Here is a 27,959-nt window from a genome sequence, read left to right on the forward strand (position 1 = left end):
TAGTAACTTGTTACCCGGAGGAGGGCCGGGGAAATGAAGAGTGTGTCCAAAACGTCCCAGGAATCCCGATAGGTCCAGTGAAAAGCCAGACCAGCACAGCCTCCGGGTCTGCACGCAAAGTGCTTTCAAGTCAGCCCAAATGCTGCACATTCCTTTAAAGCCTTGCAGGCTCTCAGTAAAGATAATCACATATAACAAATTCTTACCCAATCCCAGAATCAAACCAATACCAACCTAATGAGGGGCAGTAGGTTTAAATTGGGGAATAACCAATCATTTGAATCACATGGTTCAAATTCAAATAAGGAATAACTTATGGGGAGTGTGATGAATGAAGGGAATTAATCCCTTCTCCCCAATGTTGAGCCTCCTCCTTTGAAGCTAGGGGGGTGAGCCCACTTCCCAAGACTCCGGTTCCTGTGAGGAACTCCCCAAGTAATTTCCCCTGGTGGCATGCATGGGACTATCAAATGTGAAGAACCGAATAAAATCCAAAGACGTGGCTAAAGATAAAACTAACATATACTGTTATGAACAAGGAAGAGGATCTGTCTCTTTGAAAAGAGAACTCCATTTAACTGAGACGCGGGGACTGCCAAGAGAGTACACACTGAGGTGAAGCAGAGAGATGCATATGCAGGCAGGGGAAGCCCCCTGAGAACCGAACACCCTAGAGAGGCAGAGCCCAGGAGAGCCATGGAGCCCACGACTTTCAGAACTTGTCTGTGAGAGAGAGAGCGAAACACTGGAGGACCAGCGTTCCCCCCGAATAGAGAAACTGAGGAGATAGGAACTCAACTCTTGGTGGTGGTGTGACCATGGCTACTTCATGGTAGGCAGTGCGCCCGTCCAACAAAGCCAACACCACTATGCTGAGAAGTCGGTGAACCGTCCGGCTACTCCCAGCGTCACCTGGTCGTGCAGAGCGAGACGACTGAGAGCGGGATGCCGGGGTAAACGAGGAGGAGGTTAAGTGGAGAAACTGAAGAGAACCCAAGCAAGTGCAGGCCTCAGAGACATTCCCCCGCCAATTCCAAGGTAACTGGTTGAATGGAAGAACCGGGAGGCCACCAGGGTATCGTTATGCAACAAGAAACACTTGTCCCAAGGAAATTGACATTGAGTATAAATTTGATGAAATGGACTGTAATAATATGAGAAAGAGAACCATAATTAAAGCTGGAAAAGAGGTAATTAAGACTGGTGCACAAATACCTGTGGAAGAGGGAAAAGTGCCCTATACGTGGAGACCTGAAAATCAGAGAGGGAGAATACCCTAATGGGAGAAAGTTAATTATATGAAGTGAATGCAAGTGAAGAATTACTTCTGCTGGCAGCAACCAATACCATCAAGATCTGTGGCAATTCCTATGACTTCATGTCTATAAATACCCATACAATCCCCGTATTGAGGAAAACCAAATCCCTGGGCATCTCTGTCAATACTGAGATGAACACGGTTGCCCATGTTTCAGCCACTGTTGGCTCCAGTCACTACTACCTTTGTGTGCTGCGTCAGATCATACCATTTATCTATGACTTCAACTCTGCTACTATAGCGAAGTCTATTATTGGGAGAAAACTTGACTATGGCAACGCACTGCTTGCCAGAGCACCGTCATATGAGGTTGCAAGGCTCCAAGTGATACAGAATGTGTCTGCTCGGATTGTGGCTAACATCTCTAGAAGAGCTCATATCACTCAATACTGAGAAGCCTGCACTGGCTGCCAGTTGGCCAGAGAATACAATTCAATACCATGTCTATCATTCATAAATGTGTTTTAGGATGCCCCTTAATACCTTAAGGCTCAACTACAAACCTAAACCATCTTGCTCTCTCTGCTCAAGCACAAAACAACTCTTAACTAATAAATGCTACAAGCGTAGTTGTGCTGGTGGCAGATCTTTCCAAACTTCTGCCTCAGTGTGGTGGAATTTGCTACCACAGTGCTTGCGCCTTGATTCTAGATTTGTCTCGGTCAAAAAACATCGGAAAAACACATCTCTTCACAGAACACTTTACATAATTCTCATGTTCCATTATGGATTGATTTGTGGATGACTGGCACCTGATTTCTTTATTAATCATAGCAATGTTTTTATATGTGAAAGCGCTTTGACGCCCATGGTATTAAGTGCTCTACAATTAATAAATCAAATATAATAAATAAGCCCATATGAGAAACGAAACGCAAAACAAGCCCCCCCCAGTAGTGGGAGAATATTAACTGCCAAGAAGGCATATCCCAACTAAGAAAGTATATGTTACAAAATACAAAAGGCATATCAGTTTGGAACAAAAGATAAGACAGAGGCCATCATTATGACTTTGGCGGTAGCCATGCCGCTATTGGCGGCAAGGCTGCCGCCAAAATAGGATCTGGGTTCCCGAAATGGGGAATTACCAGGCCATTCCGAGTTCGGAGGGCCCGGTAATTCCTCCCTTCAGGAACCCGGATCCAGACCTTCCCCATTCCAGCCCCCATAGGGCTGAATGGGAATGGGAGAGGGAGCAAACAACGGGCCGATTACGAGCGGCCCGTTGTTTGCTCCCTCTTCCCCTCGCGGGACCGCTCTGTAGGTCTGGTAAAACCAGACGTGCAGAGCGGGTCCCGCGAGGGGACCTCGTAATCAGGCGGTAAGGGGTTGATGGCGCCGGCACCTTTACCGGTGCTGTTAACCCCTTACCACCTGACTTATAATGAGGCCCAGAGAGTTGAAAGGGATGACTGGAAAAAAATCCTTAAAGAGGAGGGAAAACCCAAAGTACTTGTGAAAGATTTACAAGAGCTTGTACAGAAGGTGACATGAGACCATTTAAAATAAGCCTACTAACAAGAAAGTTGAGCAAAGGAAAAACATTATGAGAAAAGACACTCTGCAGAAGAGACATTCTCCTGAACTTAATATGTTAGAATAAATGAGTAAAAATGCCAACACTGTGTCCATGTCCTCCTTCTGACCCGCCACAAGAGCCAGAGAGGAAATCCAGCCCCTCTTGGGAAATAAGAGGGGCTGAGAAAGCACAGAGGGCATCTGTGCCCACACTTACTCCCTTATCTTGGAAATCTCGGTTTGGAAGAAGACCTGAACATTAAGCAGGAGATAATGGTTATAACGTCTTAATCGAGACAAGGTCTTGATGGGACCCTCGTAGAATACAAAGAGCCTCAAAGACTGGAAGAGTGTGTGGCAAATACACTGGGCCACCCAAGACCTTTTGAGAATAAGATAATAGACCGTGACGAACCAAGATCTAGAAGAGCATCGCAGTGGACTGTGACAAGGGTGAAGAACACCCAAACAGGAATTTTGGGAATCGTAGGAAAGGGCTAATAAGCCAAGATGAAAGTCAAATCCTGGAGGGAGACCACACTGATTATCAGGTAAAGAAACTTTCCTGACTGACTGTCTTGTTTGATTGTATATAGTTTGCAATTGAGTTTTTTTAAGAGTAGGTTTTGGACTGTTTTGGGCAAGTCCTTGAACTTAGACTGTGATAAAATGGCTACTGTTCTGCGAAGTACAGAGGTGTGTAGTGGATAAATTGCCTACTCAGTCCCACACTACTTCTAAACTTGCAGTTATCCCAAACATAATGGTAAAATAGCCCCAGCCCAACCAGCATACCTCCTTCGCCTTTTGTAGGCCGAGAATAGGCAAACATCAATAGTATGACTACTACAAAATAAAGTGATGTCTAATCAAGGTTGTATAAAAAATATATCTACTTTAAGCAATACGAATGTGATCCACTAACTTCAAACATAAGCAAAAGACCACCCCTCGGAGCGAACAGAAAACATTTCAAACTTCTAGAATAGCACTCTGGATAATTGAGCTGTGGTAATCAGGCAAGACATTGAAGCAATGTCATTGTTCAAAGGATTGCATTTTAAGAAAAGGATTGGAAAGGGGGCTTATAAGTCAATATGGTCCCAAGGGTGGGGAGTGAGGGCAGGGGGGGAGTCCTATTGACAATACCTTGATTTTGGTCTTAGATGGTTCAATGGGGTCAACAGTTTCCTAGTGGTAAAACTGGTTTCAAGATGGCGTGAGTAGAATCGAACCAGCAGCAAGTCAGCATTGAGTCGGCTGATAGACCGGGCTCTAAGATACTCAGGTTGGCGTTTGAGTTGATGCGGTTCAAAGGGTCCAATAGGTTCAGATCAGTAGTCAAGTCGGTTTGAGAATGTTACCACTGGATCGAGCCGGCGCATGACGCAATGGCTTCCAGCGGTTCAAGTTGGATCGAAAAAAGGTCCTGTGGATTCGACGCAGTGGTGAGCCGGTGTCGGTAGTCAATGCGGTAATGAGCACTTCTGGTGAGCATCAGCATCAAGTCGGTTAACAAATGCAGGTGAGCAGCTGCAAATTATGACGTTCCAAAAGCAGCACTGCATGTCCTTTGTCAGTTGGAAGGGCATTGAACATTGTTCAAATGCAGTTTGAAGCTGTGCGAAAAGGATTCCAGCTGCTCTTAGGCTCTCTGGTTGCTGGGAGACCCAATCGAGGGACTAGGACAAGGTGAGTCCAGGGAATTTGGTTTGCACCTACAAGGGTTCCTTCACCTCCTGTGAAGAGCATGGTTCCAGTGCAGCTGGCAGAGTTGCAGGTTCCTAGAAGTGTTCACCCCCACTCTTCTCGGGATATTTAGGGGACAGAGCTCACCTCTACCTTGGATACCTTTTTATCTTCAGTTGAAGGGCTTTGGAACAGACTGTACTCCCAATAGAGATTGAGCTAAATCATTTTGAAAGTCCAAGCATGAATTAAGGAAGTGGTAGGAGACGCCTTCCTTATTAAAGTAAATGTCACTGTGGGTTGGTTCAAAGCAAGCCTGCTGTAAGGTGTCCAATCCCTGTTAGTGTAACAAATGGCTGTTGCCTCTTGCAACATATCCAGAGTGCCTTTTCCAGTAGGACATGTAGGAGACATGAAGGAAGAGGCCCAACAGAAAACCAGGATGGTGGATCCCATTCTCTAGTTCACTTTTCCCTCTCTGGCTACTCTAGTGCTACCCCCTTCCCAGGCCTGTTGACTTCTAAGCCTGTGATGAGGAAGAGAAGCTAGTCAGAGCCAATTAATGTTAAAATTCAATTAAATAACTAAATCCCTTGGGTGAGTTGATGGAGTGATGTCATAGAGGGACTTGAAGGGAGGACCTTCTCTCTTCAAGACATGCGAGTGGACCAATGAGAGAGGGAGAGAAGGTCAAGGAAGGTACTTTTCTTTAATACTGGACTTTCTGTGGTGTGTTTTTGATATAGATTCTGGAGAAGACAGAGGAAGAAAGGGTTCCCTCTGGAGAGGAGACAGTTTACAAGTGGGCGTATTAATGAAAGATTGCCCAAGAGTTAAGTCGAGATCCGCTCCTGTTGAGCATCTTGTGAAGTTATAAAAAGGGTTATTCGAGTTGAGATGCGGAACTGAAAGGAGAAGCCCAGTGATGAAAGGCCAGGAAGGCGTTCGGAGAACCGTGTGAATGATATGAAATTCCCCAGACAGCTGTACTATTACGAGTAAAACTAGTCCAAAAGGGGAAGACTGTCAGATCAGCTGGGAGGTCCGACAAAGTCTTGGGACCTGCCCCCCCCCGCCCTCCCCTTCCGTCGAAGAAACTGACGCAGAGCAGGCTGTCAGAATCAAAGAAACAGCTGAGAGGAGCCGCGGAGCTCTGAGGCGGTCCCCACAGTTGTGGGGGTGGGGCTTACAGAGCTGACATCCGAAGAGTCAGTTCAGTGAGGTGTTTCAGCGTGAAGCCGAACCAGGCTCCGAGAGAGGAGTGAAAGAAGCCACCGAGGGTCAAATACGACGTGTGATGAGAGGAGAGGCCGTGGCTCCTCGGAAGCTGTCGCGGAGGTCTGGGAGTAAAACGAAGGGTGAGAAAATTATTTTGTTTTCGAACGAAGCACTCCAGGGAAAGCTTGTGAACACGAAAGGAAGGCTGAGAGGGGCCACGTGAGAAGCAATAAGAGAGTGCTACGAATAACATGTACTGTATTTATTGCAAAAGGATACGTTAATGATAGGTGAACTGGCCGGCAAGTGTCATTAACCCTTCAGATGCCATCTTGTCTACCACACAAGAGCATGCAAGGGGAAAAGTATACAAGATAGGCCAAAGACACTCTCAGAACCAAATTAGGAGTGAATGAACACTAAGGGCAAAGAAACTAAGGCCTAAAGAGCACTTCTTTCACATCAAGGATCACAGTCTCCGAACTATAGCAGGATATAGTTAGTTTGGAGAACAAGTTGCAGAGTCAAAGAGGCCTAATGAACGGTTCAACAGCTGATTACATGTTACGACACATAGATTAATAAAGACAGTTCAATCTAATCTGAGTACTGAGTGTTCTTTTTCCATCTGCTCTATCACAAAGCCCCTTTATTGTGCACCACCCTTACTAACTGCCTCACAGAAATAAACCACCGGATGAGGGCCAACAGCCTTAAACTCAACCCAGACAAAACAGAAATCATGATCATGCCCAGTGACCCGTCAAACCAACATCACATTCCATGGCCTACTGAAATGGGAAATCGACCCGAACCATCCAAAGTGGTTACAAATCTCAGAATATTAATGGACAACGACTTAAGACTCGAACCGCGAGTCAACACAGTAGTAAAGAAGTAGTGCTTCCACCTACACACAATCAAGCCAATACTATCCTTTCATCTCTCTCCTCATCTAAAGACTACACCAACAGCATCTAACTCTGAATGCCAGACTACCTTACCAAAAAATTACAACAAATACAGAACGTACGAGCAAGACAACGCCTCTGACCATGTAAGGGTGCAGAAGGGGGAGACTGGCACACGGGTGCCATGGTGATTGCCATAGGCTTTTATTAGTCAAGAAAATGAAGCGAAAACCTAACTTTCCCTTTCTCTAAGAGGGGTTTCCTTACCTCAGCTAAAACGATAAGGGTTCTGTCAGAATGTCCATCCTGTGCCAAAAATCTTATTTCTGTCCCTTATACTTAAATCTAAACTAGAAATAAAGTAGAGCTTCTTGGTTCAGAAGAATTACTCCCTTCTGGACTGTGGATAAAAGTTCACTTCCAGGTGTTGGCTGTTTCTTAGGGGAGTGGCTCCCTTTCCGAGTCAAAATTCTCCTCCAACACTAAAGTCAAAGTTCCAGCACTTTTCTTTGGCAGACACACTGCTTATTTTTTAACACAATGGCCCTCATTAAGAGTTTTCCGGGATCCCGCCGGTATCACCGGTGGGATACCGGCAAATTGCCCTTACCGTCCCTGCCGCCTGATATGCCGGTATTACCGGGATATTACAGCAGCGGAAGGAGAGACAGTAACTTCCTATTCCCATGGAGTCCTATAGGACTCCACGAGATGGGATTGCCTGAATTACCGCCACCAGCATTACCGTGCCGGTAATTCAGGCATTCATTTTCTGGTAGGGGCCTGATCTACCAGCCTGATCCGTGGCCCATTCCGGCAAACTTGAAGTGTGGCGGTCTGGAAAAAAGGCTGGACCTGGAATAATCGGCACTGGCAATGAGGCTCTTTTTTTTATCAGAAAGCCTTTACAACTTTGGTTACCAGGAGAATGTCTCCCTTCTCCTGTTATCTTGATATTACAGTTCAACACAACCAGGGGGAATAACCTCCTTCCCCTGGTCTCTTTTCACATGGTTGCACAATTCAACACCATCAGGGGGAATGACTCCCTTCCCCTTTCCCTTTGGTTTCACAGTTCAGCACTTTCTTTCAGTTTGAGGGTCCCAGACCCAGGCTTCCCCATCTCCAGGCATGGGCAGACTTGGTGCCCTCTCCTGCAAAGTACTGTCACGAGGAAGATGGTTTATACTCCTCTTTTCTTGTGGGTGCGAGTCCCAGGCCCATATTTCTCTACTGCTTTGATTTGGTAGACCTGGTTAACTCCCCTGTCAGGTACTGCCATGAAAATGACTTGCAGGGATCTTCTTTTGTGGGTACGGGTCCCAGATCCAACCTTGTTTCGTTCTGATTTTGGCTGTCTTAATGCTTTCTTTTCGTCGTCCCCTTTACCCCTGCTTTGTGAGTTAAGATTCTTCCACGACTCTGCTGTACCCCCACCAGCCTTCCCCACAACCCCTGTACCTTTAGGGTTGCTGCCGCTCTGGTTGGTCTTGGGATTTTCTGCTTTCTGTTTTGGATTTCTCGTGCCTTCTCTCGTTCTTTGTTGCGCTTCACAGAATGCACGTCTTCTCTCAACTGCGCGGGCCCGCTTCATCACACTTTCTGGTTGCTCCTTCCACGGCGGAAAGGGTAGTTATGCTTTTGCCTCCCCGCAAACGTCTTGGTCAGCAGCCTCTTCTATGCTCCACACCGGACGACGACTCCATTTCTGGTTCCTTCAGGGAGGGCTCGACAACATGGCAAGTCGTTTTGTTTTTATCGTAAGCGGACATTAGGCTTGACTGTTCATTCAAGTTCTCACCATTAAGCTTCCTTATTCCGCACCTCCTCTTCATCTCAATATTTGTTAAGTAGGTCTCCCTAAGGTAGCCCCTGCTCTTCCTCGTCTCAATAGTTATGTTTTCGGACTTATAGACATATATGGAAGTATGGGATATGGAGTTGGGCTTCATGGGTAGGAAGGTGTGCAGGGTGTGAGTGGAGGGTTGGCATACCGTGTTCTCCCGAGCTGTTCTCTCTGGTCCCCAAAGGGTAAGACTTTTCCCATGAGATCCTCCTGCTGAGTACCACCCCCAGGGGGGGACTATCGGGTAGCGGCCTCACTACCCTAGCCTCATGGGAAGGGGCTCCCCTTTGTGCATAAGTGACTACATCTTGCGATTTGTCACAACTCACTAAAAGGGAACACATTACACCAGCACTGAGAGCCCTTGTTAGGGGAGTTTTTCTAAAGTCCTTTTCTAAAGTCCTACTGACAGTAAGACTTTAGTAAGCTATCCCAGTGGTTTGTAGATGTCCAACTCTTGGTACCAGTCTGTACTAACTCAGGACCTTGGTAGAGTGGCAGAGCAGTCAGGCTTATCTTAATAGGAAGATGTGAGCTGTAGCTAAGTACACGGAACCTAGTTAGATATGCACATCAAAGTAACACATATAATTTATATGAAATTATATATTTATTATATTTACACCAGAATCACTTTAAATACCTTATACCTTTACACTAGAATATACTTGAAAGGACACGTTCACTTTTGTGTTTGTTCGCGGTTACATTTGTTGCAACGTTAGAAAGGGAAAAGACAATGCGATCAGTTTATTGGTAATTACGCGCACATGCAGCTTTTAGCAGTTTTACAGTAAGACATTTACTCTTCAAACACGTATAAGAAAGTAACTTAAAGGAAGGAAATTGGTTATTTAGAGTAACACTAGTCTGGTTCAAGGTTCTAGAGAGTGTTTCTTCGCACAGCAAGTTTTTTAAGTCCAAAAACACAACTCTAGCTAAAGGCAGTTCGGAGAGGGCTCAAGGTCTTGACATGGAGCATAATATGAAGAGTTCCTGTGGATTTCTTCAAATATCTAGTGTTATAGAAGCAGCAAGTTAACAACAAACGATCAAGACCCTATTAAGGACTCGATTAAGGGACACAAGCAGAGGCTTGAATCGGAGCCAAGAGGTGGTTGCCCTGGACACCCCTGCGTGCACTCCAACGCTCTTGAGTGACTTTCTGGAATCAGGTAAGCAATACCTTTTTCCTCACAGTACTTTGGAAGAAAATGTTGTGGCTCTGGACCAGACCTCTGTATTCCTTGGTCTGAGGACTGAAGGTAGGACAATGTATGTGATCACTCGGCAGCAGTCTCATGGGAGGACCTGAGGCACGACTTTCAACAACTTCTTGGCTCTGCGGTTTTGGCGCCTTTTCTGCAGCACCAACAAAGGACGCGGATCCTCCGGTCAATCTTCTTTGCTTCCTGCAGTCCTACACTCTGATGAGGGGGTCTGGGTGATTTGGATCGGATCTCTGGAGTGCCCTTATGGGTTCAGCAAAGATTTGGACAGTTTCAGCCTTTCCACAACGATGCACTCGAAATGGGCAGCAGGTCTCCTGGTATTGGGGTTCCGCAGCTCTGGAAACTCCTAGGACCTTGGGCAATGGCTCAATTCAAAGCTCCTCTGTCACACAGAAAATGAGACCAGGACAGCAGTGGTTGCTTCACTGTGTTACAAAGGGTCTGCAGGTGTCTCTGGTTGTCTTCTTCTTTGGTTACTTCAGCTTTCAGTGTTCGACTTCCTTTTCACTCAAGAAGCCTCACCTTGTATACAGTTCCAGCACACACTCCTCTGCAGTCTCTCATCACTTTACAGAAAGGGGCGTTTGGCTGTCCAATCAGGATCTTGTCCAGTCAGTCCTCTCAGGCACTTTGGCAGACAAAGGATAGGGGAGGAAAATCCTCCCCCTCCACTTCTCGCCTGCCCAGACTCTCTGGAGCATAGGCAGGGCACCCAAGGGGTCCTGCCAAAGGCAAAACACACACACACACTGACCTCCCACTCCCAGAATGGTAGAAGGGCTACCAAAGAACAACCATGCTAGTAATGGCGAAAAAAGAAGGGAGGCCCCAAGTTGGTACTTGAGTGCCCCTATTGTGCACTACCGAGACTATGGACATAGCCTGCGGTACAAAAATGACACAATAGTTGGTGGAACACTTCCACTGCCACCAGTCATAGCTAGGAGATTGCCTATGTGACTGAAAAGTCACAGTAGCAGGGAGAAGTGGGATGCTAGGTTTCCCTTTGGCACGCCACATAAGGTGATGTGTTCCATTCTCTCAGGTTAAAGAGTATTGGGAGAGATATTAAGTATTGCTCCATCCTTAAGAACTGTAGTAACATGCGGATATAGATAAAGAATCTTAAAGGAGGACCCTAGGGGTCCCCAGCAACACTGCCTTTAAGGAACTGTTTGCTGCAATAGGAAAATACAGATGCCTTTAAGAACTGTGGAGCAGACAGACTCCACAGTGCAGGTAGAATACAAAGAATAGAGTTCCAAAAGATAGAGCCCACAAGAATGAATGAGTGGAAAAAGTCTCCACTCATTCAGGATTTAAAGAAAAAGGTCCAGCAAGAAGTGCTGCGAGTCTCACTAGGACAGGGGGTGAATCATACAAATGATGAATCTTCCTAACAGCCCTATATTGGCTACCAGTTAAAAAACAAATTTCCTTCAAAGCACTCTGCATAACACACAGAGCAGTCCACGGCCAAGGAGCAGAATTCATACATGGTAAAATGTCAATCTACAAACCATACACTAAGGTCAATCAACAACATTTGCCTCAAACCTAAACAGCGCTCGAAGCAAAGATGTGGTGGAACAGTGTTTACCTGCATCGCAGCAACACTTTGGAACTCTTTCCTAAAGGAAATGCGAACAACAGAAGATCACCTTAAGTTCAGAAAATTGTAAAAAAAACATGGCTCTCTAACTCGCCACGCTAAATAGGAAGCATCATCATAGGGGAACTGCTAACACATCACAATAGAAACACTAAAAACAACCAAACCCTGATGACCAGAAACAGGGCCACCCAAAGAAACGAAGCATTCTACCGCAGTTCACCATAGAATGATATTAACTCGACGGATCAAGATAACCATGGCACAAAAAGACAAATACAACTCCCTACTAAAACCTTGCTAATATTCTTCATACTCGCCCTCAAACAGTGCACAAATAACACTCTTACCTCTTGCAAAGCTACAACAGAAAAAACGAAAAACCATCCCAACATACACACATTCCACGACACCAACAGGAAACTAAATCAAACACAAACAAATCACCCCATACACTCACACACCAAGCAGTACATAACCTCTACCAACTAAAGACAAACCAACACACAGTGACCGTTTTTTCGGAACTGAAGTTATCAACAGCACACCAGTGTTCTCTTCCGCTTTTCCCTCCCAGCCCTCCTTCCTTTTCAGATCCGCTAGAGCGCCTGGAGACCATGAAAATGGCAGCGGTGCACGGTATAAATCACAATAACATAACGTAATACACAACCATACTGGGGGAGGCTCTAGAGCACAAAAATGTGATGTCTGCACAACTGCAAATATACTAGGAGCACAGAGGGCAGTGGATATACACATTGGAGGGAACAAGGGAGATAAATAACAATAACGGTCCTACTAGGCCTTGTGCCTTTGGGATGTTAAAGTGCAGCAACAGTGCAGGCGGCGAGCCGAGTGTGGGGGTAATGAAAGTCAGGAGAAGTGACATATAAAGGGGGTCGGGGCCAGAGGCTAGGCACGTGCTGAGAAGAGTCTTGCAATCCACCACTGTAAAGTATGACCGGAAACCTGGGTTGCACTTGGCTATAGGAGCCCATGTTTTATATTGATAGTGATTGCAAGATAAATACGATTTTGTTTTTTGATTATAATATTCTGCTTAAGGCTAACCGTTTGGGATGCTGGCCATGTTTTTCCTTCGGTTCTCCCATTGATGAAGAGTAACAAACGCAAGTCACTGTAATTTGCGAGCAATGAGACACTGCACAATTTCTGAACAAGGCACCTGTCTTTGGGATATCTGATGCGTAATGTGATATCTTCAAAATGTATGGATTTTATTGTATGCATTTATTTAATGTATTTGTAGGTAGCGCCCAGACCCGGAGGTATCACGGCGCTACCTGGATGTCAGCATGATGCACATTTTGCACTCTTCACTAGCTATTGGCTTGTGATATTTGACTCTTGGCAAGTAATACATGGTGTGCTGTGTGTATGTATAGAATTGAGGTTGTAAGTGACTTTTATATGGCTGGCTAATAGCTTGAAACTTGAGTGTCTGCCCTCTACACTGTGTATGTTGTCTTTCAACATATTTTTTTGCTTTCTTTCAGGGGATCTCCGGGCTTGCACATATTGTCGTAAAATTGCCTTAAGCTATGCCCACTCCACAGACAGCAATTCAATTGGTGAGGATCTGAGTGCCCTTTCTGACTCCTGCTCTATATCGGTCCTGGAACCTGGTGAACCCAGAACACCTGTTGGAGGCAGGAAGGCTAGTCGAAATATTTTCCTGGAAGATGACCTAGCCTGGCAAAGGTACCAACCACTTTGTCAACATTGATATTATTTCAATGCACATAACCACATACATCTGTCCAATGTAAATGTGAAACATGCCTGCACGTGTCACTGTACAATCTCTTAATACTGTATGCAAGTAAATTAGAAGCCACAGAAAATAATCATTGTAAGAATTCTGTGTTTCATAAGAGAGTGATGGAAAAAAATACACGAGAACACAAGTACGAGAACTGTTGGGAACATATTCTGCAAATGTTGACTTCCCACTGAAAAGTCCTTGAATAGACCTCTTTATTCGGGCAGGGATATGGGCAGTAGGCGTGAGTTGTGAATATTAGTGCTAAAAAATCAGCCCAAGTCCCAAAATGATCAATGTTTACTTATATGCGTTTCCCTTATGAGCACAGTTACTGGGGCAGCAGGGATGGTGGCATGGAGGCAAAAGTGAAGAGAAGATAAGGGAGTTTTGTATATGTTGTATGATGATCTGTATAACCCAAAACTGTGAACTGACTTGAACGGTCAATATATTTCTTTACATATTGCTTAATGCTGAATTGTACCTGCTTCTACACATTTTGGCAGAAAAGGGAGATAGGCACAGGGAGATGTAATGATTTTCCCAGGTGTAAAGCATGTTCACACATTTGCTTGGTCATTTTTAGAAGCCTTTTAATTAGAACCTAGATTCAATCTAATGATTCCAAAGTCTGGAACCTCCATTCTAGACAAGTTGCACCAATCCTGAATTCACAATTGTATTAATTAATATATTTTTTTTTCTTTATTTGTATATAATCAAAAAAAAGATGTTTACAAAAGTGATTTCCAACCAGAAGGAATCGACGAAATCCCGACTGAGACTCTGATCAAGTTTGGACAACAGTCTGTTGATATTAAATAGGCGAAGCCCCGATTGTGATGTTCTGTTTTGTCTGTCTATTACCAAATTCAGAAGTTTAGCCACTGCAGTATGCCATCGGGTCTTTGTACCTGTAATAAGGCGATTCCACCAAGTTAGTTCATTGCCGATGAAAGAGTTTGCCGTCAGGGGGCTAAAAAAGGCAATCTGGCTTGGTGCAGGGCAAGGCAGTGCATCAGCAGGTGTCTAATGGATTCAGTCTCCTCGGGATTTTTGCAAAGTCTGCAGGCATTTTCATTAGATCCAGATCTGATCGCTAAGATTTCCTGTGTAGGGTATACTGTCCTTTGATCGCGGGCCTTTTCATCGAAGGGTTTTTTTACCGCAAATTTATTTTCATTGTTTTTTTTGGGGGGGGCGGGGTTAAAAAATTAAAAAAAAATTGTGTAAGGGAATAAAAAAATAAAGTGAACGGTGGGTTTGGGGGGTAACCCCCCCCCAAAAAAATCTGATGTTTTTTTTTCGAAAAAAAAAATTTGCGGTAAAAAACCCAGCGATGAAAAGTCCCGTGATTAAATAACGTAGAACCCCTGTGTAGGAAGGACGTTGAGGCGAGCTTTCAGAAAGGTTCTCATCAGTGACTTGCTTGGGTATCTTTTACAATAAGCCATAGGTTCTTTCAGTTTATTGACAGTCATAGGAAGATGACCTAAAAGTTTATTGGAGGTTGCTTTTTCCACGGTATTGATACAGTCCAAACATTCCAATTTAGTTTTTATCCTAACCGGGTTGTTCTTCAGTTCTTCTTCGGAACATGCGATTGTCTGGAGTTTTAGATTTTGGTCCATGGCCCACATCTTCATCGACTGGTTCTTGCCGTTTTCAATTTCTTCTGCTATCATGCGGTAGATTTCCAGGCTCTCTGGGTGAATGACTTTCCTGTATAGCTGTAGAGTGCTGTGGTCCACCACTGCTTTCAGGGAGACGAGGCCAAGTTCCCGTCTTATTGGGGCTACAGCTGTGGAATTCGGAAGGCCCAGCACTGCTCTCCAAATATAACCCTCTAGTTTTTGCCAAAGTAGAGGGGGGATTGCAGGTGTCGCGTCCATGCCGTATGTTAATGAAGGAATGATCTTGGCCTTATAGAAACTGATCGCCGGTTGGAGTGAGAATTTGCCATATTTACGATCAACTGCTCTCAGCTGTGCTGCTAAATTCTTTGCTTTAGACCACAATACTTCTTGCATATGCCGGGCTTTCTTAGTACTGTCCAGGTGAACTCCAAGGTACTTAAATGAGTCAACCACTTCGATTTTTGTCTACTTGAGGTGCCAATGGAGAGGCTCTTTTTTTTTGGTTCCTGGCTTTTGCAAAATCATTATTTTTGTTTTTGATTTGTTAATCTCAAGGTTGTTTTCTGTGATGTATGTTGAGAGGTTATCGAGTTGCCGTTGGAGACCGATCTGAGTGAGGTCCAATAGTATCAGATCGTCGGCATACAGAAGTCTCAGGACCCTTGTGGTTCCTATTTTTGGTGGAAAAGACCTGATCTTGAGTTTACTGTCTTTAAAGTCTCCAAGAAAAGATATGAATAAGGCTGGGGCCAACGGGCAGCCTTGCTTCACTCCACAAAAAGTTGGTATAGAGTTCGAAATTAAACCTTGATTGTTGAGGCGTACGTTTATACTGGTGTTTGTATGAAGGTGGATTATGGGTTCCAAAATGCTTTCAGGACAGTGCCAGGTCTTAAGTTTGGCCCAAAGTTTCAGTCTGTCCACTCTGTCGAAAGCCTGGGACAGGTCGACAAACGCTAGGAATATCTGCGGTGCTCCTGATAGTACTCTTTCCCTAAGTAGATTCAGGCACATTATATTGGCGCTGGTGCTGGCATTTTTCTGGAGTCCTGTTTGCAGGGGGTCGAAACTCAGGACAGGAGAATTGTTGCGAAAACCTTTCCGATAACGTCTAAAAGGGCTATTGGCCAATAATTCAGGGGGTCTTCTCTGGTTCCCTTTTTAAAAATCGGGAAGATCACTGCTTTTGTCCAGGAATCGGGAATGGTTCTACTTTCTTTACAGACTTTGAAGATAGAACTGATACAATTTGACCAATCGTCTGGGTGTTGTTTTAGATCGCAATTGGCAAGTCCATCTGGCCCCGGTGCTCTTGATGCCTTTAATTTCAGGATTGTAGTTTTGATTTCGACGCAGTCTGTCTGATCAATCCATGCTGTGTCCACTGGTCGACTGAGGTCCTTCTCGTTCGCTTTTGGTGATTCAAACAACATCGAAAAGTGGGCGGTCCATTTTTCTTCCGACACTGGGTTGATCATGTGCGAGTTTGGGAGCTTATTTGATCCGTTAATGAGCACCCAAAAGTCTCCGGTTTTTCTATTGGACAGAGCCTTCAGCATTTCTTCCGCGTCGGACTGATATAGGAGACATCTCGAATTTCACAGCCACTGCTTGTAGATTCTTGTTTCACTCCTGAGATTTTCCCAAAGTATTGGTAAATTCAATGAAACTGCCTCTCTTTTTAGCTTCCTTAAAACTCTGTTTGGCGACTAGGGCCGCACTGTATTCATGAGTATGTAGATTACTTTGGTTGTTATGGTTCTTCCTGGGTTTTTTGAAAGCAAGAAGAGGAATGTAGCTCGATCTCGCCAATCCTTTTTGCGAAGCGGGGTCAGACATTAAGTTTGTAAATTGGTCCGCAAATTCACAAACATCTGAAGCAATCAAACGAATCGGAGATTGTTGTGAGTTAGTCTCAATGGGAGGATCGTAGAATTTCGCTGGACTCCCTTTGTTTCTGCATATGAGATTCAGAAGGTTGTGGTCACTTTGCTTCATTCTAATGCCTTCAAGTGACACTATATTGGCAAACACAGGTTCGGAAACAAAGATGTAATCAAGAGTTGCTGATGACCTGCCACGCTCCCAAGTTGGTATCAAAAGGGCCGAGTCTGTGGTAGTTGCCGAGTTAAAGAGGTTTCTTGATTTCATCACGGAATTCCACGCACGTCCCCTAGTTATTGCAGATAAATTGATAGGTGCTGTTGATTTGGGCATATCGGGGATAGTACAGTTTGCATTGAGATCCCCGCAGATCAGAATATTAGGGGATTTGTAATCTATTGCAATTTCGCCGAGTGTGCTGATCACTTTTTCGCACATGTTCACTGTAGACGTCTTTTGCGGGTTCCAATATACGTTGATAATTGCAACCAGGTCTGATGCTGGGAGCTTGGCCGTTTGGGATGGAGAATTCCACGTTGTCAAAACGGCCAAAATTTCGTAGCTACATGTTATGACCTTTATGATGGATAAACCGGATCCTGTACGAGTAGCTGTTAGTAGGCCTGAGGAAGGTCGCCCCAAAGGTCCTTTGAAGGCCGGAGATATTTCGATAGAGTAACCGTCTAGGGCCGGTTTTTCCCTCAGCCATGTCTCCTGGAGACATATGATGTCGTAGGCTCCCAGGTCGTGGCTGTCGGCCTTGGTAAGGTGAACATGGCCTCTAGTGTTCCATGATGCTATACTTCGTTTCTTTCAGAGTTTTTTGCAGGATAGGTTGAGGTGTGAGTGACGTCGACTTAACACCTCCTGGTGGTTGCTATCTTTTGAGCCCCGAGGTTAGGACTCTACAAAACCAATTCCATTTGGCCTTCTTGTTGGTATCTTCGAGGTCATTCGGGATCTGCTCCATGATTTTTTGTGAGGGCCTTTCATTAATATTTGTATATTTGAACACAGTGTTATGGAACTTTTTACGTTACGTTTTAGGTTACATGACCAAAAATGATAAGTAGTATTTGTGGTACTATTTTTCAATTAATTTTAGAATTGTCACTAACTAATATAAAAAGTATATTTTATAGTGGGGCTGCCCAATACCGTTAAGTAATCACTGGCTCCCACACCTGCTGTCAAAGTGATGACCTCTTCTTTTGAAAGATGCAATATCCACAATTCTAACTCTTAATGTGTTAACTCTTGACCTCATGATGTAAAGGTTCCCAGGACCGTTGTTCTTCATCCCTGCTTAAATAATGGTTCAAAACTGAACGTATATGATTAAGGTGGCATGCTGATTTGGAAACAGTAGTGAAAAGGCGAGATATCCAGGATTATGACTGTAAACAACATCAGCTGCATCTCAAAATAATTTCATATGGGGCCCTTGACTGTTTGTATACACTGATGGTGCTTTTATAATCACCATACTACATGTCTGTCGTCATTCCTATTTTCATTGGGTGAAAAACTTGCAGACCAGATGCAATAATAACAGGACCTTAACGTTTTTTATTAGACAGTAATTGTCTTTCGAGGGGATTGGGTCCTCCGACGTATTCCATATCTATGACAATAATCACCACAGCTGTGCTGCTTTGGAAAATCTTTCTGCGTCGATACGCCGCCCTCGAGGACCTCCTCCGACGGCCGACGTCACTGGATGTTATAAGTAGGATGCACGACGCCCATAGCCTCGTTTACGTTTTTTCTGTGAACATGTTCACTTCGGAGATCTCGGCGCGCCTCGACTCTTTGGAGTTTCTGTTCTTTATCGGTTCTTCGAACCTGTTCGTTTGTGAAGTTTTCCTTCGTGAGATGTCTACCTCGTCTTCCACCCCGCATCCAGGCTTTAAGAAGTGCGGAGACTGCGGGTTCAAGATGACGGTGACCGACTCGCACGACGCCTGCCTCTGGTGCCTCGGGGAGGCCCATGACACGGATGATTGTGTCGACTGCCAGTCGCTTATGTCCAAAGCCTTGCGGGAGCGCAAGAAGAAACTGTCGGTAGGTAAGGTGTCCAAGCCGCAGAAGTTGAGGTGTGCGGGGCTTTCGACGGACGATTCGAGGGGTGACTCTCTGCATCGTCGTCGGAAGTCCAGTGGGTCTCGGTCCCGGAGTAGGTCCCACCACTCCTCTGACTCTTTGAGGCACTCCCAGAAGCGCCATCATCGGTCGCCTTCCCCGTCCTCATCCGAGGACTCCGCCCGTCGGCGGGTCGCTTATCCCACCAAGCACGCGACGCCGGAGGAATGGGCTTCCTTCGGGAAGAAAATGTTAGCGATTCTCGAATCGCAGGGCACTGGTCCATCCGCGCCTCCGAGTGGGGTCGGTCATGATCGGTCGAGAGACACCGCTCGTACGCCTTCGGACTCGGGTGGTCGGCACGATTCGCGGGAAAGGTCCCGCTCGGACAAGGGGAATCGTTCTCATCATGCCCGTTCCAGGTCCCGGTCCTCGACGCGCTCGAGACCGTGTGCACCTGTGGTGTCTTCGAGGAAGACGTCGACGCCTGTGGTGCCGAGGTCGTCGACGGACTCTTTCGAGGCTCTGCCTCCAAAGAAGTCGTTGATGCTGTCGGCACCGCGTTCGGCGTCAACGCCGAGTCACTCAACGCCCTTGATGCCTTTCGAGGCTGTTTCGACGGGGGTGCCCCGGGGCACGGTGGAGCCCCCTAGAAAGGCTCTGGCCAAGGTCAAGCATGGCTTTGATCCACATTCTGTGCCTTCTTACCACCATCTTGAGTTTATTTCGGAGGTGTTTGAAGGCTCTAATGATGGCATGGTTCCTGATACGGTGCCAAATGAGATTCTCTCGGGCCATAGTCAAATTGAGGACCTGCGCCAGTCCCTGCACGACGCCAGTGGTCTGGACACCTCTCTGGACGTGGAGTTTTGAAGGCCTGAGCCTGGCACTCATGCCGACTCCGCGTACCGGCACCTTATGTCTAGGGTCACCGAGTACTTGAGGTGGTCTGCTCCCCCGGGGGATTTTTTTCAGGATGACGTTACGGATATCCTCGACCGCGGTCCACCAACTGACCCGGTACTGCTGTTCCATATGGCTCTGCAGAGGAGGGTGGCGGCGGCTTGGACTGCTCCGGAGAGTCTCCCAGCAGTGGACAAGTCTTTGCCACGAAAATACCGCCCAGCCAGTAGCGACCCCTGCTACTTGACCAAGCACCCCACTCCGGAGAGTTTGGTGGTGCAGGCGGCTACGGCCCCAGCAAAGCAGGCGTCGTATCCTACCATCCCTCCTGATGGGTACGACAAACGTTTTGATGGTTGGGCGAAGAAAGTGTTTTCTTCAGGGGGTATGGCGCTTCAGGCGGCCAACTCCGTATGTGCCTTGTCTCGTTTCACGCACACTCTGTGGAACTGTGTTTCCTTAGCGGCTGAACATATTCCCGAAGGGGGATGAACGGGATGGTTTCCTTGCTATGGTCCAGGATGGCAAGGATGCCATGTGTGAGGCCGTTCAGTCGGGTTTGGACATGGCAGATTGTGTCAGCCGGTCCATGGCGGCAGAGGTGGAAAACCAGGTACTCGAGGTGCCAAGGCCGCTCGGACAGCTGCCTCTTTGCCCTCAGGCATCGCCGCAGCCGCTTCAGCTCAGTCATGAGGCCATGTCCCATGGTTCGCCGGTTTGGGGGAAGGCTGGCGCAGCATCTTGTAGAGTGGCATGCCATTACTTCAGATGTGTGGGTTCTGGAGATCATAGCCCACGGCTACTGTCTTCCTTTCCAACAGAGGCCTCACGACAATCCACCGGAGATCTGTCTTTGAAGAGTCCGGATCCGCTCCTTGCGCAGAAAATTCAATCCCTGCTGGAGAAAGGCGCCATAGAACTAGTGCCTGTAGCGGAGAGGCACAAGGGATGGTATTCCCCTTATTTTTTGATTTCAAAGAAAGACTGGGGATTGAGACCCATCATGGACTTGCGCGGTTTGAACAACTCCTCAGGAAGGACAAGTTCAAGATGGTTACTCTCTCTCGAGTCCTCCAGGCCCTTCAACTTCAGGACTGGTTGGTGTCTCTCGACCTCAAGGACGCTTATTTTCATGTGCCGATCCATCCAAAGCACAAGAAGTACCTGAGGTTCGCGGTTGGTGACTCGGACTTTCAGTTTCGGGTCCTGCCGTTCGGATTGACCTCTGCCTGAGGGTCTTCACCAAGCTCATGGTACTGGTGGCAGCGCATCTCAGGAAAGGGGGATTCACGTCTACCCCTACCTGGATGATTGGTTGATCAGGGCGCGCTCTCCGGAGCAAGTCCTGGATCATCTGTCGGTCACCTGCACTCCCTCCACAAGCTGGGCTTCTCCCTCAACTTAAAGAAGTCCCATTTGACACCAACTCAGAGGCTCCAGTACATCAGAGCAGTGCTCGACACGTCCCTGGGGCAGTGTTTTCCTCCACAGGGGAGGGCTCATCACATTCAGCAGATGGTGCACAAGTTTCAGCTTGCCCAGAGTCTCCGAGCATTCGAGTTCTTGAGATTGCTCGCCCTCATGGAATCCTGCATTCTTCTGGTGCCAGAGGCCAGGTTGCTGATGAGATCTTTGCAATGGGCACTCAAGCTTCAGTGGTCTCAGTCCTCAGGCAGGATGTCAGACCCTGTTCAGGTGCCGTCCTCGGTCGCCCAGGACCTTCTGTGGTGGGCCGTCGAAGACAATCTGATGAAGGGGGCTCCATTTTGGCTACCCTGGCCGGAGGTGACGATCGTGACGGACGCATCCCTCACGGGATGGGGAGCTCATGCCAACGAGTTGACAGTTAGCGGTCGTTGGTCTCTGTCGGAGTCCAGACTCCATATCAGTCTGTTGGAGCTGAGGGCCGTCAAGCTAGCCCTGAAGGCTTTTCGGCCGACTGTGCGAGGGAAGTATGTCCTAATCCTGACGGACAACACGGTGGCCATGCACTACCTCAACAAAAGGGGGGGGGCAGGGTGGTCACTTCCTCTGTGCAGGAAGGCGATGCAGCTCTGGTTCTGGGCAATCCAGCAGGAAGTTTCGATCTTGGCAATTCATCTGGCCGGAGACGAAAACGAGATGGCGGACGCTCTGAGCAGGCAGAGCACGATCTCTCACGAGTGGGAGTTGGCTCGGGAGATTCTCCTGGAGATCTTCACCCTTTTGGGGGACCCCTCAAATGGATCTCTTCGCCTCCAGTGTCAACCGGAAGTGCGAAAGGTTCTGCTCGTGGGAATTTCCTCCAAAAGGAGCCTTCGGAGACGCGTTCGTGGTGGAGTGGTCATTCCCACTGCTGTACGCGTTTCCTCCAGTCCCCGTCATCCCGCAAGTGCTGCAGAGGTTACGAAGGTTCGGTTCCCGGATGATCCTCATTGCTCTGGTGTGGGCCCGGAGGACGTGGTACCTGGACCTTCTCGACTTGTCCATCTGCCCTCCATGTCGTCTTCCCTACCGAGACGATCTGCTCTCACGGGAGGGGGGGTTCAGGTTCTCCGTCCAGAGGTCAGATCCCTCAACCTTCATGCTTGGTTTCTGAAAGGTTGAGGTATAAGGATTGGGACCTCCCTGAAGACGTGATGGAGGTGTTGCTTTCGGCCAGAAGGCCCACAGCAAAGTCCCTGTACCGTTGCCGTTGGCGAAAGTTCTGCGACTGGTGCAGGGTTAAGAATGTGGATGCTTTTGCATGTGACATTCCTGTGGTTCTGTTTTTTTGCTTTCTTTAGCCCACAGGGGCTTGCAAGTGGGTACTGTTAAAGGTTACCTGGCGGCGCTGTCCATATTTAAGCGCTCGTCTGAAGAGTGTTCTTATTTTAAAATTCCTTTAATTTCTCAGTTTCTCAAAGGGCTTACTAATGTGTTCCCTCCGTCACCTTTCCTGGTGCCCGGTTGGGATTTGAACCTTGTCCTCAAGTTTCTGATGGGTGCTCCGTTTGAGCCTTCGCATTCATGCCCTTTGAGACTGTTAACTCTTAAAACTGTATTTTTGGTTGCGGTCGCTTCAGCTCGCAATGTGCAGCTCGCAGTGGGAGTGAGTTACAGGCACTTTCAGTTAAAGCACCCTTCACTGTATTTCAGAAGGACAGGGTTGTCCTTAGAGTTCGTCCTTCCTTTCTTCCGAAGGTGGTGTCGGAATTTCATTTAAGCCAGAAGGTTGTTCTTCTGGCATTTCATCCTCCTCCACATCCTGGTAAGGAAGAGGAGAGGCTCCATAGGCTCGATCCTAGGAGAGCTTTAAGCTTTTATATTTCATGCATGTCCCGGGTCAGAGTGGCTGTTAAGACGGATTTCTGAACTCTGTCCTGGAGGGGCAGAGGTTTAGAAGGCCAGCCTAGTTTCTTGGAACAGGGTAACCTCTGGACAAGCCAGACCAATCAGGGTAGCGATCGCGGCGGTCAAGACTAGGTCTCAAGAGGGGTGAGGGTGACTGAAAGCCCGCAATGAGCACACAAAGCAAGGACACTTCTAAATTACTCCAAGCAGGTGTTATATTAAAAATATATACACATTTATTACAAGGCCTTTGTAACATTGATCGTAGCGAGAAATCACAATAAAACTCAAGTAAACCAACACATACCAAACCAATACAATATATATACAAATACAAACGAGTTTAACGGGTTAGACGCACAAAATGTGTAGACCACCTAGATCGGGAGGAAAATAGGCAGTGCGAATAATAATTAGACCCAGTCCGCCTTCAGAGGCACCTAACTAAAAGGAAGTCCAAGCCCTACGAAGAGTGGAGCTTTGTGCTCAAAAGTACCTGCACACGCTGGTGCCAACGGGCAAAAAGGGGAGTCTCTTCGAGGGAATCGGGCAGTTTAGTTCGGTGAACAAATGAAGATGAACAGAGCTCCGTGACTCAAGCACAGCCTCCACTGTGGGCAGAAGCAGAGCGTGAGTACGGAAAGGCGTGCTGTTAGACACAGCGGGGAAAAGCTATGGGCTCCTGCAGGAGGGCGACCAGTTCCTAGCCATGCTACTCACTGGTCCCCGATGCAAGCAGACCCAGGCTTCTCTGCGTCAGTTTCAGTGCTGGCAGGTTCAGATACGAGCAGGGGACGTCTCGGCGTCGTGTAGATTCCGCAGCAGCAGAAGTTGATTTGAGGATGTCCCAAACGCAGTGAACCCGCACAGTTTGTTACCACAGCAGGGCAACGGAGCGGCCGGGTGTATTTCAGCCAAATGTACACTACTCACTTCAGACCTGGGAATCCCAAGTGTACGAATCGTGTGAGAGTGACAAGGACTCGTAATACAACACAACCTGACAGCGATTACAGAGCAAGACTCCTGGGTAGGCTGGTCAGTCTGCTGGATGGCCCAGAGACACTTCCGAAGGCTTACGTGCAGGAGATGGTGAAGATGCTGAGAATAGTTGTTCCCACTATTCCAAGGGTCGAAGTACCAGTACATGCCTTTTCGTTCAATCCAAGGTAGAAAGGGTTTCACAAAGCGACAGCAGTGCAGAGGAGCAGTCCTTCAGCGGGTCACCAGCGATTCCTCGGTTCAGCCCCGTGGTTGCAGGATACTTGGCTCCTGTATTCCTTCGTTCGTGAGAACTCAGGAGATCGACATGGTAGTGGTGTTTCCAACCCCCTCTTATCCACGGTTCCCTTTGCGCCAAAACGGAGGGGACCCAATGGGAGATCTGCTCACAAAACACTCACACCATACGTGGACCTATCACGGACCACAGAGGTCCCAGGCATTCACACCACCCTAGACTCTCTGGCACCCAGGATGTGTATTGGGACCAGACATCCCAGCCCACATCCTGGAGGCACACACAAGGCCTGTAGAAGCCAGCGAAAGCATCTGTGTTTCGCGGGAAAGTACATGCCCAAATAAGGAAGGCCCCGGGTCGGCTCGACCTGGGGGAAGGTGAAGGGGGCAAGACGGTCAGCGGACAGGACAAAGAGCCTCGTGGTCTGGCCATTTTGGGAGCCAGGCCACCATTTTGGGCTAAGCGCGAGAAACGCGCTTAAACGCCAAAAGGAGCTCAAAAACACAAGAAACGATCGCTGCCACCAGCTCCGTCCGTGATTCACTTGCACCGTTCATTATCAATCCAAAGAGAGTATCTAGGGCCTGTAGAAGACTAGAGACCCAAGAGAGCAGTAACTTAGCTTACAGTGCCCTCTTGTGCCATGTTGCGCGAAAGCTGCAACATGATAAAGAAACTACGGAAAATAACGTTTCCCGGTACTGACTGTCTTAAGGGCATGTCAGTTTCCCCGTAAGAATGGAGCGAAAGCCCAGAGGAGTGCGGCAGAAGGCTGCACTTCTCTGGCAAAGTCTAGATCCTGATGAAAACAACAGCAAAAAGTTTAGGGGGTTGCCACATGGAAGGAAAATTACCCACAATTAAGAAATCTTTCCTAACAGTGGATGATCAACTCTTCATCGGTTACACTGGAAAGCATTTGAGACAAGCTGTGACTAAGCAGACTGTCTCGATGGATTATTTTGGCTATTTCTGAGTGTTATCGCTTGGCGGGTAAGGACCCACTGGTAGGCTTGCGGGCCCATTCTACCAGGGGTATGGCTGCCTCTACTGCCCTACAGAGGGGGGTTCCTATTCGTAACATCTGTGACGCAGCCACCTGGGCTTCAGTCCATACTTTGGTATGTCACTACTCCCTCGATTCAATCCGTGGGTAGGATCTGGCCTTTGGCAAGGCGGTCCTTTGCTCCGTAATTTGATTGGGCATTCTAAATTTCTTGTTCTAAATTCTTTTCCCACCTCCTTGCATTGGTACTGCTTTGGGAGTCTGTCATAGATATGGAATATGTCGGAGGACCCAATCCCCTCGAAGAACAAGTTACTCTGTTACCTGGTAACGTTCTTTCGATGGGATGGTCCGACGACGTATTCCATATCGCTCCCTCCCTGCCTTCCCCGCTACAGAATTTCTTATGCGATTGCAGCTTATGTTTCCGCAAGGCTTTGTGTGGTCAGACTGGCAGAAGACTGGTGCCCCACGTTCTGGGGAAAAAACTACAACTGAGGCTACGGGCGTTGTGCGTCCTACTTATATCATCCAGTGACGTCGTCCGTCGGAGGAGGTCCTCGAGGGCGGCGTATCAACGTCATTGACGCAGGACGCAGACGGCGAAAGATTTTCTGAAGCAACACAGCTGTGGTGATTACTGTCATAGATATGGACGTCGGACCATCCCATTGAAAGAACGTTACCAGGTAAGAAAGTAACTTGTCCATTTCGGGGAGACTGAACATTAAATGACTCTGCGCTTGGCTACTTCATTGATCATTCTTGATCTCAAGGAACTTGAATACACCTTGTCCATTCCCTTCCCTGATTTGCATCCCACAAGTCTCTGTCCTTGGCCATCTACTATTAGCCCTTTGTGCCACCTGCCTCAGGGAACTTGTCTCTTCCTGTTGGGTTCTCGTACCACTTATTTGTGGACTATAAGCCAATCAGCCTCTTCCCTACCTTTCTGCCCACATACCCAACTATCTATCTGCTCTCTGACCAATGCATGGGAATTTAGCATCAAACCGCAAACACCACCAAAACCGAGGTAATCTACCTTTCTGCCTCCAATGCCCTTCCCTTCCTTTTTTTTTTTTACCCATTTCATGTTCACCTGATCTTCTATCCTCCTTCCCAAAGGCACGCCACCTGGGGATTTTTATTCTTGAATGTGAATTATAGCTTTCAATTTGTTAATTTGGCTTTCTGCTAATATTAAGAGCACTGTGGGGCTCCAATTGTAATCTCTCCACTGGTCTCAAAAAAGAGACTTGATTTACTATGTCTACTCCTTTTATTGGGCACTTTGCACTTTCAATTATATGCATTCCTTTTTTACCTATAACACATTTTGACTGATAGTATTTTAACCTTTTTATTCATGTATGTTTTTATCTTTGGAACTTTTATGGCATTTTTGCCAAATGGACGACCTAAGGATGCAGTTGGGTGGGGGTCATACACCAGCCAGCCCAAGCCAAGCAGGGAGTAGAATACTCCTAGACCCTACTTTCTTTCTTTCTTTCTTGTTCTTGGTAGGGCCAGACGTTAGGACAGAATAGGTTTTGGACAGAGGACGAATGTTATTTTGCCAGAACTTCTGACGAGCACCGGTTTGTTATCTTGTAGAATAGGGACCCATCATCACAGAAGTAGGGATAGGACAGGCGTTTCTTTACTTCTGAACCAGTCAAGCACATTTCTTTGTGTCCGTCTCCAATGTCTGACTTACCACTGCGACCATGTCAACCTCCTTCTTGGCCTTTCTATTCCTTCTCCCTGTTTGAGAAGTTTGTTAACTTTGCACCTGTACCCTCTCTTTCCCATCTCCAAACACATCTATGCTACTTGGTTTGTAGTGCTAAATTGGTCTCTCCTTAAAAGTCTTCTGCTGGTCTTTAAATTGATCTATTAACATGCTCACCCCTAACCATATAACACTATCTCTCATTACCCATCCCTGCGCATCGTCTGCTCAGCCTCACTCTGTAATCTCTCTGTCACCACCCCCTTGTGGTTCCACCTATTTCTGTTCCTGCTCTCTCCTTGCCCCACTTGACTTGAACTTCTTTCCCGGCATATTTAAAAACGTGTATTACCTTCCATTCATTTAGAGCCTTACCCAAGCTCCACCTGCTTGACCCTAACTTTGCCCCCGCAACCTACTCCCACACCTCACCTCCTTCTTACCTACCACTATGTTACCATACTGTGCATGCTAATCTGTTCTCAACCAGTCTTATGTGTTTGTCCTGTCTCTGGTCTCGGTAACATTATCCCCCACATCAATAAGTGGCCTCCATCTATATCACGCTCCCTACATTGTGTGGCGCCCGAATCGGGCATGCCCTGGGCACTATGTATTGCTTTTGCGTGTCTTTCTGGTTGAACCACCAGTTTAAATAATAATAATAATTTAGCATTTATATAGCGCTACAAACCCTCAAGTATCTGAGCGCTGCTTATTATTATCCACAGTGTGTGGTGCTCATTTATCGACCTCGGAAGGATAAAAGGCTGAGTTTCGCCCTGCCGGGATTCAAACCTGTGTCGGCAGGCTCTGCACAGATGTCAAAGCAAGCGCTCTACTTGCTGTGCTATCGGACCGACTGTATTGTTTCCTAAAACAATACAATAAACTAAAGCCATTTATTGTTGGAGGCTATCAACATTGTTCCATTGCATGAAGCACCAGTTGTGGGATCTCTGCAACAATCTGAGTCACTCCTTAGTAGTCTTTGCAGGTTTGCGCCTTTCATCTTTCTTATGTTGAC

At 47.0% G+C, this 27,959-nt stretch overlaps 1 protein-coding gene across 7 annotated transcripts in view; it reads left to right on the forward strand.

Annotated features, from left to right (window-relative positions):
• The window catches only part of PIKFYVE (phosphoinositide kinase, FYVE-type zinc finger containing), a 1,728,392-nt gene that overhangs the window by 286,215 nt on the left and 1,414,218 nt on the right, over positions 1 to 27,959 (forward strand). For all 7 annotated transcript variants that reach the window (XM_069615611.1, XM_069615606.1, XM_069615608.1 and 4 more), the window contains one exon: positions 12,865 to 13,069. In XM_069615611.1, the coding sequence (XP_069471712.1) occupies positions 12,865 to 13,069 (205 nt within the window). The remainder of the gene's footprint in view (positions 1 to 12,864; positions 13,070 to 27,959) is intronic.

The sequence above is a fragment of the Ambystoma mexicanum genome, chromosome 9 (genome assembly GCF_040938575.1).
Source record: "Ambystoma mexicanum isolate Mex_15411 chromosome 9, UKY_AmexF1_1, whole genome shotgun sequence".
Lineage (NCBI taxonomy): Eukaryota > Metazoa > Chordata > Amphibia > Caudata > Ambystomatidae > Ambystoma > Ambystoma mexicanum.